This window comes from Gobius niger, assembly GCF_951799975.1.
Source record: "Gobius niger genome assembly, chromosome: 16".
Taxonomy (NCBI): Eukaryota; Metazoa; Chordata; class Actinopteri; order Gobiiformes; family Gobiidae; genus Gobius; species Gobius niger.
Genome location: NC_136867.1, coordinates 26572315 through 26585031, shown reverse-complemented (window position 1 = coordinate 26585031; position 12717 = coordinate 26572315). Strand labels below are relative to the sequence as shown.

Here is a 12717-nt window from a genome sequence, read left to right as displayed (position 1 = left end):
TTTGAACTAAAATGGACGACAAAGAGGAGGGAGTTATGGACGGCTCAGAGAGAGACAGGTGAGTGGTCTTTATTTTATTTGTTTTTAATTTATTGGTTTATTTGGTCGGGACAGTGCAAGTTAATGAACAAGCCACACCAGATTGTAGACTTGCGCTAATTTCCATCCGTTATCCCTCATGCGCACTCTCAAACACACTCTCATACATCCTGGCCTATTGTACATGTTTTTAGTGGTAGGGGAAACCGGAGTACCCGGAGGAACCCTACGCAGACACAGGGAGAACATGCAAACTCCACACAGAAAGGCCCCGTCCTGGTGGGAATCGAACCTGGACCTTCTAGCTGTGAAGCACGAGCGCTAACTGCTGTGCCGTGTCGCCCCACGACGTCCTAGGGCACAGGGGTGTCAGGCCCGGGGGCAGAATCCGGTCCTCCATTGTCGAACTTCTGTCCCCCTGATATTACAGATGAGAGACTCTTGAAGTACACTAAAACTGCTGAAAACATAATCAACTCCTTACAATTTGCCAATGCTAACCCCCAAAACTCACTGTGGGGGTCACATATGATGTTGTAAACTGCCACATTTGGGAGGTTCGGCCTTTCGTTTTTTGGGGAGGGGGATCCGGACTTTTAGCCTTGAAGCCACTATACAGAGTTTAAAAATGTTAAAATGAAGTATTTTCCTCCCCCTACATGTTCCAGCCATGTCCTAGTGTGTAGAATGAGCTCAGACCTGTTCACCACAACTGCCTCTAAAATCCTGCTCTGTCACTCAAAAAGTTCTTACTTCGGGTCTGAAGTTCCGTCATGCACGAGCTTAATATAGAAGCAGCAATTACATGTATGACCTGAGGTGGCAGTAGTGAGTATAAAATGACCAACTTGCATCAAGTCTCTTTAAAACTGGGATGACTCCCAACTGTTTTTGTGCTGAGGAACCCTTGGACCTTTCTACTGCACTCAAAGCAGCCCCTACCTTGAGGATTTTTCAGATTATTTTGAAAGTGATCATCTAAAAATGCAGTTTATTAGCAAAGATGTATTTTAAAACACTGTAAAACTAGCTTAGCTTTAGCTTTCAAATGAGGCATTACACTGGCCAAAGAGCTTTTTGATTTGGGTAAAGCCGGGCTGAAACAAATGCACTTGGTTTTGGCCGGGGGTAAAGAGGTTAAGGGTAAAAAAGCAATGCACCAATATTTAAATGAGTAACTAGTACTTAAATAAAGCAAATGTACTAATTTCAAGATTTATAGATTACTTTTTGCAGTGTATGTTCAGCTCATCCTTCTTTTACTTTTACTTGATTATATCCAGCATTTGGGACTCTGCTTTTATACTTTTACTTGAGAAGAGGAGTAAAGCAGTAACATTACTCAATATCCTGGGTGACTCCCGCCTTTGCTATGTTCCATTCCTGAACACTGACTCCTACAAGCTCCGCCCACATATTTTGTTTGACTGACTTATGCGTCGATTACGGCAAACGCTTCCTGCTGTGACGTCGTTTTGATGAGCTTCTGCAGGTGCAGTGTGTTGAGGATGGGAGAGAGTGACGTGTTACAGAAATGAAGCCCTTTTTATCCCTAAGCCTTTGATTCTAGTGTCCACAGTTCGGATTGTGACTCCGCCTACATGTCTCTGAAGAGCGACAGGTCCTTACACAGAGACCTGGATTTTAAAGGCTCTTCAAAGTCAAAGACACAGTAAGAAAACCATTCCAGAGACATTTCTTGGTGGTAGAAGCAAGATTAACGCATTTTTCACAGGGAGGATTATGACTCGGCGCTGACTCACTCGGATTTCGGGATAGGAGAGGAGCCTCAGACAAAGTAAGTGACTCCTGTGCCAAAGACCTCGGCCAAGGCGCTGGTCCTCACTCGCAATGAGGAGAATAAATGAATGTTATGAATAAAAATATAGTGTCTAGATCTGGGTTTAAGCTGAAAGAGCTTCAAATTAAGAAGCTACAAAAACATAATTCATGACAGGCCGATATGTCAATCTACTGGTCAGATACACGACGAAAAGTAAATGTCGAGCATGGGTTTAACCTCTTGCCCCAGCACTGATTCTTCCTATACGCGTAGGAAGAATTGGGTTACTCACAGGCTAATTCTCAGTGGTAAGACAGAAATATCCGTCAGGTGCAGGTTTCACCCCTCCTGGAACCGCCACCTTAACGTGGTGGAGGGGTTTGAGCACCGAATGATCCTGGAGCCCTGTTGTCGGGACCCCTGGTAGGGTCTCCCAGGGCAAACAGGTTATAGGTGACGGGTCAGACAAAGAGCGGTTCAGAAGCTCCTTATGAGAGACCAACAGGCCCAGTTAGAACCATGAGGCCGTCCTTCTGTGGACCCCCCACCTGCAAGAGGAGCCATAAGGGGCTGGTGCAATGTGATTTCGGCAACTCCAACAGCTGCCCCCACGATCCGGCAACGGAAAAGTGGAAGAAGATGGAATGGCATCTCTGGAATATAAAGTGTATTGGCAGTATACACCACGCATACTGACACTGTGGCTGCTAAAATGAAAGGTTCCCAGACACGTGTTCCACTTCTATAAACTTATTTATTTGGCTTAAAAACCCAATATCCACTTCCATATGTGACACGGTCAAGAAGAATTGTCCCAATTAACAGCACCTGGTTACATAAGACCACGCCTTATATAGGCCCAGGGAGGAAAAAGAGACACAGTGCCATATAGAGGCAGGGGGTAAAATAACAGCGACAAATCATAAATGGCTCCGTTTGAAAACAGTTAAGGGGGAAAACAATTTGGAAAAAATCTAACTTTCTCTAATTATTCAAAAACTACTATAACAAATGCAGAATTATGAATATAGTTTTCTACTAAATAAAGATACAAAGACATGGAGAGGAGCAAAGTGGTTCAACATAACAGAGAATGCTTATATAATGCTACATGTTAGCATCGGGCTATTGCTAACGTTAGCTAGCGCTAGCTACAACTGCCGTTTTTTCACTTCAACAGAGCAATCTGCTGTGAGAAAATATCCATATGGACCCGATTCACAATTTACTTTATTTGTATGTGATAAAAAAGTTCATATTCTACCAGAAAATGGCTAAAAAGAGGGAAATATTGTGTTTCCCAAAAGATTCTATTTTCCCCAGTGGCTTAGTGGTTAGTGGTTCTCACACAGTGGGGCAAGGCCTGAACTGACTGGCTTCGCTCCTCGTCTAATAGCCATGGGATGCGTACTGTAGGGCCCCCTTGTGGATTTTTGCTTAGGGCCCCAGAAGGGCCTGCACCGGCTCTGTCTTACCCCCCACCTGAACCGAGCACATTTTCTACAGTTCAGCTTTACTCAAATCTAAAAGCTTTATTGTTGCTCTTTTTAAAATGTTTTATAACTTTTTGTTTTACCAAAACCCATGATTTAACCTTTACTACAAGAGCTTTTTGTCGTGTTTTTGTTGCTATTTTGGTGGGGGTTTTTGTCCGATTTTTCATCCTCATTTTTAGATTTGGGTAAAGCTGAACTGGAGAAAATGTCCTCGGTTCAGGTGGGGGATAAGAGGTTAAATTGACTTTGTTACTGACCTCCTCTGCTGAAGTGGAAACAAAGACTGACTGAAGGAGACTCCTGATATTAACATTGTAAAGTGACTGATGATTATTTTGTGTTTTCAGAACAGACGCCGTGTTTGACCCTGGTTTTATAAAAGTTGGAAGCTCCAGGTTCCTAAACTTGGCTTTCAGCAAAGAAGAGGCTCCTCCGTAAGTCCACAGTACTGAACAGGTTTATTTAGTGCCTCACATAAAGTTCTATTGGATGAAAAGCACTGATGCTGCCAACGTTTTGTAAAGACTATTAGGTCAAATGTGCAGCACGTTTCTACCTTTTAATGTGTGTTTCCCACAGACCTGAGGACAAGCGTAGATGTTTCTCTCTGCAGGATCAAATCTCCCAACAAAAAGATGCTGACTTAACAGAATCACGGTAAGTGGCTTAGTTTTCTTTATTGTACCTTTATCTTGCAATTCTGAGAAAAACTAGTCAAACATATGTATAAACACCACGTTATACAAAGAATGAAATAAACATGGCTTTAAGTATAAAGCTTGTAGGTTCTCCGGATACAGGATGTGCCTTCGTTAAAGATACCAATGTAAGTTTAAACCGTTGGACCATGGCAGTAAAGATTAAAAAAACACTCGATCCATGGACTCAAAGTTGACAGTTTTTATATTCATTATGTTTGACCTGTAAGCCAATCATACCGTTACCAATACCTGAACGATACTTTTTCCAATACCTATACTACTATACTAAAATGTGTGTCATCTCGAACCAGAAAGCAGAACAATGATGTTTGAAAGCTCTGCAAATTGCTGAGCACAGAGCAGAGACTCATAAAGGAAATGATTGTATGAGTATTGTATATTTGACACGTTGTATTTGTATTTGACTCTGTATTTTTGTACTATGTAGTGACTTAGCGTGGGTTTACATTACTCTGATTCTTATTTAATTGTTTACTTGAGAGTGGTGTTGTTATAAGCCTATAGGCTTCTACCTCTCCCATGCACATGCTTTTATTATTAATTATTTTGTTGTATATTCATACATCCGAATGGACGCTTTTTATGTACTTTTTTTTTTTCTTTTTAACTAGTTATGCTAAAGTGCTAAATAAATAAATAATAATAAATAATACAATTTAGGGTTCATATCCATTGTGAAGAAATGTGTGAAAAAATGTGAATAATTTGTGGGAAAATTGTGGGAAATTGGGAGAAATTCTGGCAAAAATAAGGAAAAAATATGTTAAAAAAAATAGGCAAAAAAAGAGAGAGAAAAAAAGGTGAGAAATAGGTAAAATATTAGTAATGAAAAATTAGCAAAACTTTACAATTAGGAAAAGAAATTGGGACAATAATAATAATTCTAAAAAAGTGTAAAAAGAATTGGGTAGAACACTTTGATAAAAATAGGAAAAAAAAACAACCTTTTTTTTCGATATCATACTGGTATCGTTTAACCCAGGGGTTAATTATTCAAGACAGTCAAGATAGTGTTTTGAAATGTCGCTATGTCTTGTAGAGTTCCCCGTGGTTGTAATGATTCCTTTTGCATTTCTGTGAGAGTAAAAGAAATAGTATGATAAGCAGTTTGTTTATTTGCATTGCATCATCCGATATGCAATGCGTTTTTGTCACAGTAACACCTATTTTGCCCTGTCAACCAGTCGGAGCAGAGCTATGTCAAAACTATGAAGATGGAAGGATGACTTAATGAGGAGGGGTCGCCTGATTGTGACATTTATTTCTTAACTGCGGATCTTTTCCACAGAACTGGACGCAGTGTGTCCCTCGGCAAGGTCAGCTCCTTTCACAGAGACTGGGATTTAAAAAAAGAGTAAGTCCACAGCTACACCATTTGTAATTTAACGTATTAAGACGTATAGGCAGACTCCGGTGTCTAAATGTTCATTGAGGGCCATAAACCGGTGTTTCAGCACTTTGGAAAAAATGTATGGGGGAAAAAATTTACCTATAGTAATTTGGACCTGTTTAGTTGGAGGCTTGTGGGTCAGTAAACACGGTGGAGGGTGGAAGTTTAGAATTAGAATTAGTTTAGAATTTCTATGAATGTGAATAATAATGAAGCAAGGGGAAGATGAAATGGTCTCCAAAACAGACAGGCATAAAAGCTTTGAGAAGCTTGTCCAGCTCAATTATAATCATCCAATCCATTATTATCATGATTATTGAATTTCTTTTGGCTGGTCTACAGAGTGAAGCCGCTGGGCAGAAAGGAAACCCTTGACTCCATTTTCACGGTTTGTAACAAGTCCATCTTTGACTCTTGTTTATCACTTATTGCTTCATGACCCCCGTTTTTTTGAGTAGAGTGTGACTTGTTTTTTTCAGCGTCTGGAGGAAACCATCATTAGTTTCGTCAAATGCGAGCTAAAACGGTTTCAAAGGGTCTTGGCCTCAGAATACCCAGAATGCCTTGTGAACGAGGAGGACGAGGAGCAGAGAAACCGAGAGGCTGTTCTGAACATGACCATGGACTTCCTGAGGAGGATGGAGCAGGAGGAGCTGGCGGACCGGCTGCACAGCAGTAAGGAACACTTCAATCATTGAAATTACATAGTGCAATTTAAATGGAGAGATGATCGATTGCGATGTATGTACAGTGCCTCTCGTAAGTATTCATACACCTTGAACTTTTGCACATTTTGTCATGTTTACTATCCTAAACATAAAGATTTTATTTTGATTTTTTTTACTGAACGTTCACACACAAGTAACAGACAACTGTGAAGTGAAAGCTAAATGATACATGATTCTGTTGTTTTTAAAAAAATAGAAAACCGAAAAGTGGGGCTTGCATAAGTATTCATACAGCATGAATGAATACTTTGTGGAACCCCCTTTTGCTGTAATAACAGCACATCTTTTGGGGTCTGACTCTACAAGATTAGCACATGTAGAGACTGACATTTTAGCCCATTCATCTTTACAAAACAACTCAAGCTCTGTCACATTAGAAGGAGAGCGTTTGTGAACAGCAGTTTTCACATTATTCCACAGATTTTCAATAGGATTTAGGTCAGGACTTTGACTGGGCCATTCTAACACAATAATATGTTTTTATTGAACCATTCCATTGAAGATTTAGCTTTATGCTCCGGGTCATTGTCCTGCTGAAGGTGAATCTCCGCCCCAGCCTCAGTTCTCTTGCTGACTCCAGCAGGTTTTCCTCCAAAATGTCTCTGTATTTGGCTCCATCCATGTTCCCAACTATTCTTACAATCTTCCCAGTCCCCGCTGAGGAAAAGCAGCCCCACAGCATGATGCCCCCCCCCCCCCGTATATTTGACACTGGGGATGGTGCACTCAGGACGATGAGCAGTGTTAGGTTTGCTCCATACATAACGTTTTGCATTTGGGGCAAAAAGTTACATTTTTCTCTCATCTGACCAAAGCACCTTTGTCCACATGGAGCTGTGTCCTCCATATGACTTCGAGCAAACTTCAAACGGGATTTCTTATGGCCTCCTTTCAATAATGGCTTTCTTCATCCACTCGTTCATGAAGGCCAGATTTGTGTAGATACGACTTATAGTTGTCCCATGTACAGATTCCCCCAGCTCAGCGGCAGGACTTCACAGCTGCTCCAGAGTTATCTTGGGGCACTTGGGTGGATTTCTTACCAGTGCTCTCCTTGTTCCATCTAATATTTTAGGTGAACGACCACGTCTTGGTAAGTTGGCAGTGGTGCTACACTCTTTCCATTTCTGAATGATGGATTGAACAGTTGCTCCGGGAGATGTTTAAATCTTTGTATAACTTAATGCTGCTTTAAACCTCTCCACAGCTTTATCCCCGACCTCTCTGGTGCTCCTTGACCTTCATGATGTGTTTTAGTGACCAATACACTCCGACCACAGCTCTGAGGGCCTAAAAGAACAGCTGAAATTATACTGAGAGTAGATTACACACAGGTGGCCTCTATTTAACCGTTAGGGTGAGGTGTGAACATTCTGGAGTCATTAGGAATGTTATAAAGGCAATTTAATGCACTCAGAAAATGCTGTATGAATACTTATGCAAGCCCCACTTTTCACTTTTCTATTTTTTGAAAAATAACAGAATCATGTATCATTTTGCTTTCACTTCACAGTTGTCTGTAACTTGTGTGTGAACGTTCAGTAAAAAAATCTAGATAAAATCTTTATGTTTAGGGTTGTAAACATGATGTGTGCAAAAGTTCAAGGTGTATGAATACTTACGAGAGGCACTGTATATATATAATTATATATAATTTAGTATCATGTATTCACTTTGGCGCCTTAAGTGTGGACGGCAGAGACTTGCATCACATCTTTATTGCCATATTGTTTAATGTTATTTGCATGTTTACAAATGTACATCTGCGTTCAGGCACAGCAGCAACTCCTCCAACTTTCATTTCGAAGACAGGAGTTTCTGGAACCTTCCTCACAGCAAATTATTGCTTCCTTGGGTTATAAGTTGAACCAATAGGTGTTGCGTGATCATCTGTAGTGCATCTTTCTATTGGGGGAAGACTCATGGAATAGTACAAGAATTGACCCGGACACAGGGTTGAAAATACTCAAGGGATTCAGCCTCTGAGATTCAATCTTCATTCAGCGTTTTTTCTTTGTTTAAGCTCATGTTTGTTATTTTGTCTGCAGGTAGTTACACAGGGCTCTATCAGAAGAGGCTGAAGTCCGTTCTGCAGCGGAGGTACAGTCATGTCTTTGAGGGCGTGGCTAAAGCAGCAAGCCCCGCCCCCCTGAACCAGCTCTACACAGAGCTGTACATCACAGAGGGAGGGGCCTCCGAGGTCAACCAGGAACACGAGGTCAGACGCATCGAGGCTGCGTCCAGGAAGCAAACTGTACAAGAGATCACCGTCACATGTGAGGACATCTTTAAAGGCCCCGCCCACAGGAAGGGGCCAATCAGGACGGTGCTGACAAAGGGCGTGGCCGGCGTGGGGAAAACGGTGCTGACGCAGAAGTTCAGTCTGGACTGGGCTGAAGGTAGAGCCAACCAGGACGTCCAGCTGCTGTTCCCCTTTACTTTCCGAGAGCTCTATGTGCTCAGAGACACAGAGTTCAGCCTGGTGGGACTGCTGCACCACTTCTTCAGTGAAATCAAAGGGCTCTGCAGCTTTGAAGACCTCCACGTGCTCTTCATCTTTGATGGTCTGGACGAGTGCAGACTTCCTCTGGACTTCACCAAAACCAAGGCCCTGACTGATCCCACAGAGAGCACCTCAATGGAAGTGCTGCTGGTGAACCTCATCAGGGGGAGCCTGCTTCCCTCCTCTCGCCTCTGGATAACCACACGCCCCGCGGCGGCCAATCAGATCCCTTCTGACTGCGTCTCCATGGTGACAGAGGTGCGAGGGTTTGCAGACCCTCAGAAGGAGCAGTACTTCAGGACGAGGTTCAGGGACGAGCTGCAGGCCACAGCCGTCATCTCCCACATCAAGAGCAACCGCACCTTGTACATAATGTGCCACATCCCGGTCTTCTGCTGGATCCTCTCCAGAGTCCTGCTCCATCTGATGGAGACCAGAGAGAGTGGAGTGCTGCCCCACACCCTCACACAGATGTACATCCACTTCCTGGTGGTCCAGGCCAAAGTCAAGAGCCTCAAGTACGACAGCCAAGAGGTGTCGGACCAACCCTGGACTCCAGAGACCAGGGAGATGGTGCTGTCTTTGGGAAAACTGGCCTTCGAGCAGCTGCAGAAAGGAAACCTGATCTTCTACGAGAGTGACCTGAGCGAGTGTGGACTTGATGCTGCAAAGATCTCAGTGTACTCCGGAGTCTTCACACAGGTCTTTAGAGAGGAGCCAGGCCTGTACCAGGACAAGGTTTACTGCTTCATCCATCTGACTGTGCAGGAGTTTCTGGCTGCTCTTCACGTCCATCAGACCTTCTACAGCTCTGGAGTCAACCTGCTGCAGCCAGAGCAAACCTCTGCCTCTCAAGACTCCAAGGAGCTCTTCTACCAAAGCGCCATCGACCAGGCCTTACTGACTCCAAACGGACACTGGGACCTGTTCCTGCGCTTCCTCCTGGGACTGTCTCTGCCGACCAACCAGAGCCTGCTGCAGGGTCTGCTCCCACAGACAGGGGGCGCTGCAGAGGAGGCAGCGGTGTACCTCAAACTGAAGATGAATGAGCTGGACTCCACGGACCGAGCCCTGAACCTGTTCCACTGTCTACACGAGCTGAACGACCGCTCGCTGTTTGATCTGATACAGAGAAACCTGAAGTCGGGGCAGTTCTCCAGACGCATGTCTCCTGCGCAGTGGTCTGCACTCGCCTTCATCCTCCTGTCCTCAGACAAAGACCTGGACACGTTTGACCTCAGGGACTTCTGCTCTTCAGAGGAAGTCCTCCTCCGGCTGATGCCTGTGGTCAAAGCCTCCAACAAAGCCATGTGAGTGTCTCCTGTTTAGTTACACAGCAGAAGCACATTTGCTTTCCGAGGTCAAATTCCTGAAAATGTTGAAGATACAGTAGTTTAAATGATTGCAGACTGCAGTACAAGAACTTTGTATGACCTTTTTCTTCCCCTCCAGACTAACGGCCTCTAACATTGGAGAATTGGGTTGTGTTGCTCTGTCCAAGGCTCTGAGGTGTGAGTCCTCGTGTCTCAAAGAGTTGGATCTGAGCTACAACAGTCTGAGAGACTCTGGAGTCCACCTGCTCACTTTGGGGCTGCAGATTACGCCTTGCACAGTACAGTCTCTCAGGTACGAACCAATTTACAGACACAAGGAAACATGACTTTTTAGATCATGTTTTTGGAAGCCTAAGTCCCAGTGGAGGATATTAACTTAGTTTGGTGTCTCTTCCAGGCTGCAGTGCTGTTGTCTGTCGGTGAGCAGTTGTGGTCCTCTGTTGTCAATCCTGTCCTGCTCCAGTCTGAGACTCCTCGACCTCAGCAACAATGACCTGACTGACTCCGGAGTAGAACAACTGTCTGTGGGTCTGAAGAGTCCGCTGTGCAAGCTGCAGACCTTCAGGTGCAAACAGGGACAATAATATCTAATTAATATCCACGAGTTTTGTTCAAGCACGTATGCTTGCTTTGGCAGGTTGTCCGGGTGCATGGTCTCTAGTAAAGGCTGGTCTGCCCTGACTGCGGCTCTGAAGCTGAACCTGAATCTGAAGGAGCTGGATTTAAGCTACAACCACCCAGCGCTCACTGGAGTCAAGCTCCCGTCCTCTGTGGAGAAGAAACTGCAAGGGAGTCTGACAACCCTCAGGTAAAACACTTTCACTTCATCATTTCAGATCATTGTAAACTCTTCATAACACCATCTGTTTTAAGGTTGACGCCATCTGGAGAGCAGTTTTTAAAACCAGGCCTGAAGAAATGTAAGTACAGAGTTTCTGCACAACAGTGTATGAACTGTGTAGGGCAGTGGCAGTTCTCAAATGTTTCACAGTCCAAGCAGCTAATAGAAAGTCTAAAATAGGTGTTGTCTTAACCGGATAAAAACACCTACTTTAGATGCATTTCTAAAGGATAAATGGAATTATCTCTAATTAATAAAGTCTAAAATTGACCTGGAGTTCCACATAAAGTCCCACCGTTTGAGAACAACTGGTGTGTGGCATTGTGTAGATAGATTTTTCTGTGTATTTGACCACTTCCATTTAGATGCTTCTGATCAACGACCTTATTAGATATAGGGGAATGGCTATGAAAACTGTCTAGTCTCCCATTGCTCCAGACAGGTTTTCCCAGTGGCTTTGAAGAAAGGTTACAGTTTCACTTTATTGCCTCTTTTATGTCATGCATTTGACCCATTCTTCAATTTCGCTGGGGCAACCTGTCCGGAGCAGCCGGCCGTCAAAGTCCAGCATCTGGAGACCAATCCTCAGAGCTTGATCTCTCTAGGCAGCACGTGAAAACTCCTTACAGAAAGGCCCAATCTGTCTGGGAATCACTGCCTCAAGTCCTTATGTGGACAATTAACTCTTGAGCTTTCAAAATTAAATAAAATACTTACATTCCAGTCAATATAAGTGGCTTGACTCATGTTCCTGTTTCTCCTTTAGACTTCTGTGATTTGACTCTGGATGTGAACACCGCGTACAGAAAACTGAATCTCTCGCAGGACAACAGGACGGTGATCTTTGTGGAGGAGGAGCAGCCGTACCCGGATCATCTGGACCGTTTCGACTGGTACCCACAGCTCCTCTGCTCCTCTGCCCTCACGGGACGGCACTACTGGGAGGTGGAGTGGAGCGGCGTGGTCAGCATCGCAGTGAGCTACGAAGACGTCCCTCGCAAAGGCTCCGACACGAGCAGCGTGTTCGGGCAAAACGACGTCTCCTGGAGGCTGTGGTGCTCGGTCGGTCGGCTCTCCGTCTGTGCGGGTACGAAGGAGCAGTACCTGGATTTGCCTCCAGGAGACGCTGTGGGCAGAGTGGCTGTTTTCCTGGACTGTCCCGCCGGGTTTCTGTCGTTCTACCAAGTCCTGGAGGGTCGGCTCATCCACCTTCACACCTTCCACACAAACTTCACTCAGCCGCTGTTCGCTGGGTTCGGGTTTGGGTCCCGTTTCTCCTCAGTATCTCTCATCTCTAAGTAACAAGGACTTCACAGAGAGAGTGAGCAAGAGAGGGGGCAGTGGGGGCTTTAATGTGTTCTGTGTCGGACGATTTCTGGAAAGGGTTGTCTTTGCATGTTCTCCCTGTCTTGGCTGTCTTGGTGGGACCCATAACAGGCACAATTGGCGAATCCTCCAGCCTCATCAAGCTCTGCAGATGCTCCATACAGTTTCAACTCCTGGAGAATTGAGTCTGCGTCAAATGCGAAGGATAAATCCCTCTCAAGAAAGGCAATAAAGTGTACCTTATCCTTGAGATTTTCTTGTAGGATTCTAAGTTCCTGCCTGGTCCGTTGTGAGTTCTTTATTGCACTGATGTAATATGACATGACAAATAAAAACCTGAAAAAAGTGAACGAGTAACAGAAGTTCTTCTTGTGCATTGCTTTAATATATAGGCTAACCAATATACAGAAAATATTAGGTTCAAAAGCAAAAAGCACAAACTTAGGCAGTCAAGTCGCAAGGCGGAGGTTTACTTGGGTTATTTGTAGAATAAACTTTGCCCCCTAAATGGAAACGTAGTAGATCGAATGCAGAACCTGATAAAGTTTTGAAGAA

At 44.1% G+C, this 12717-nt stretch overlaps 1 protein-coding gene across 1 annotated transcript; it reads left to right on the top strand.

Moving 5' to 3' along the window:
- Positions 1–11: 11 nt before the first annotated feature.
- On the top strand, positions 12–12138 carry LOC306976389 (protein NLRC3-like; the record flags this gene model as incomplete). Its single annotated transcript, XM_079574306.1, has 12 exons — positions 12–58; positions 1610–1711; positions 1775–1837; positions 3666–3752; positions 5329–5356; positions 5910–6105; positions 8207–9971; positions 10114–10287; positions 10393–10560; positions 10633–10803; positions 10869–10915; positions 11603–12138. The coding sequence occupies 12 exons, from the start codon at positions 12–14 to the stop codon at positions 12136–12138; spliced, it is 3384 nt and encodes a 1127-aa protein (XP_079430432.1).
- Positions 12139–12717: the final 579 nt, after the last annotated feature.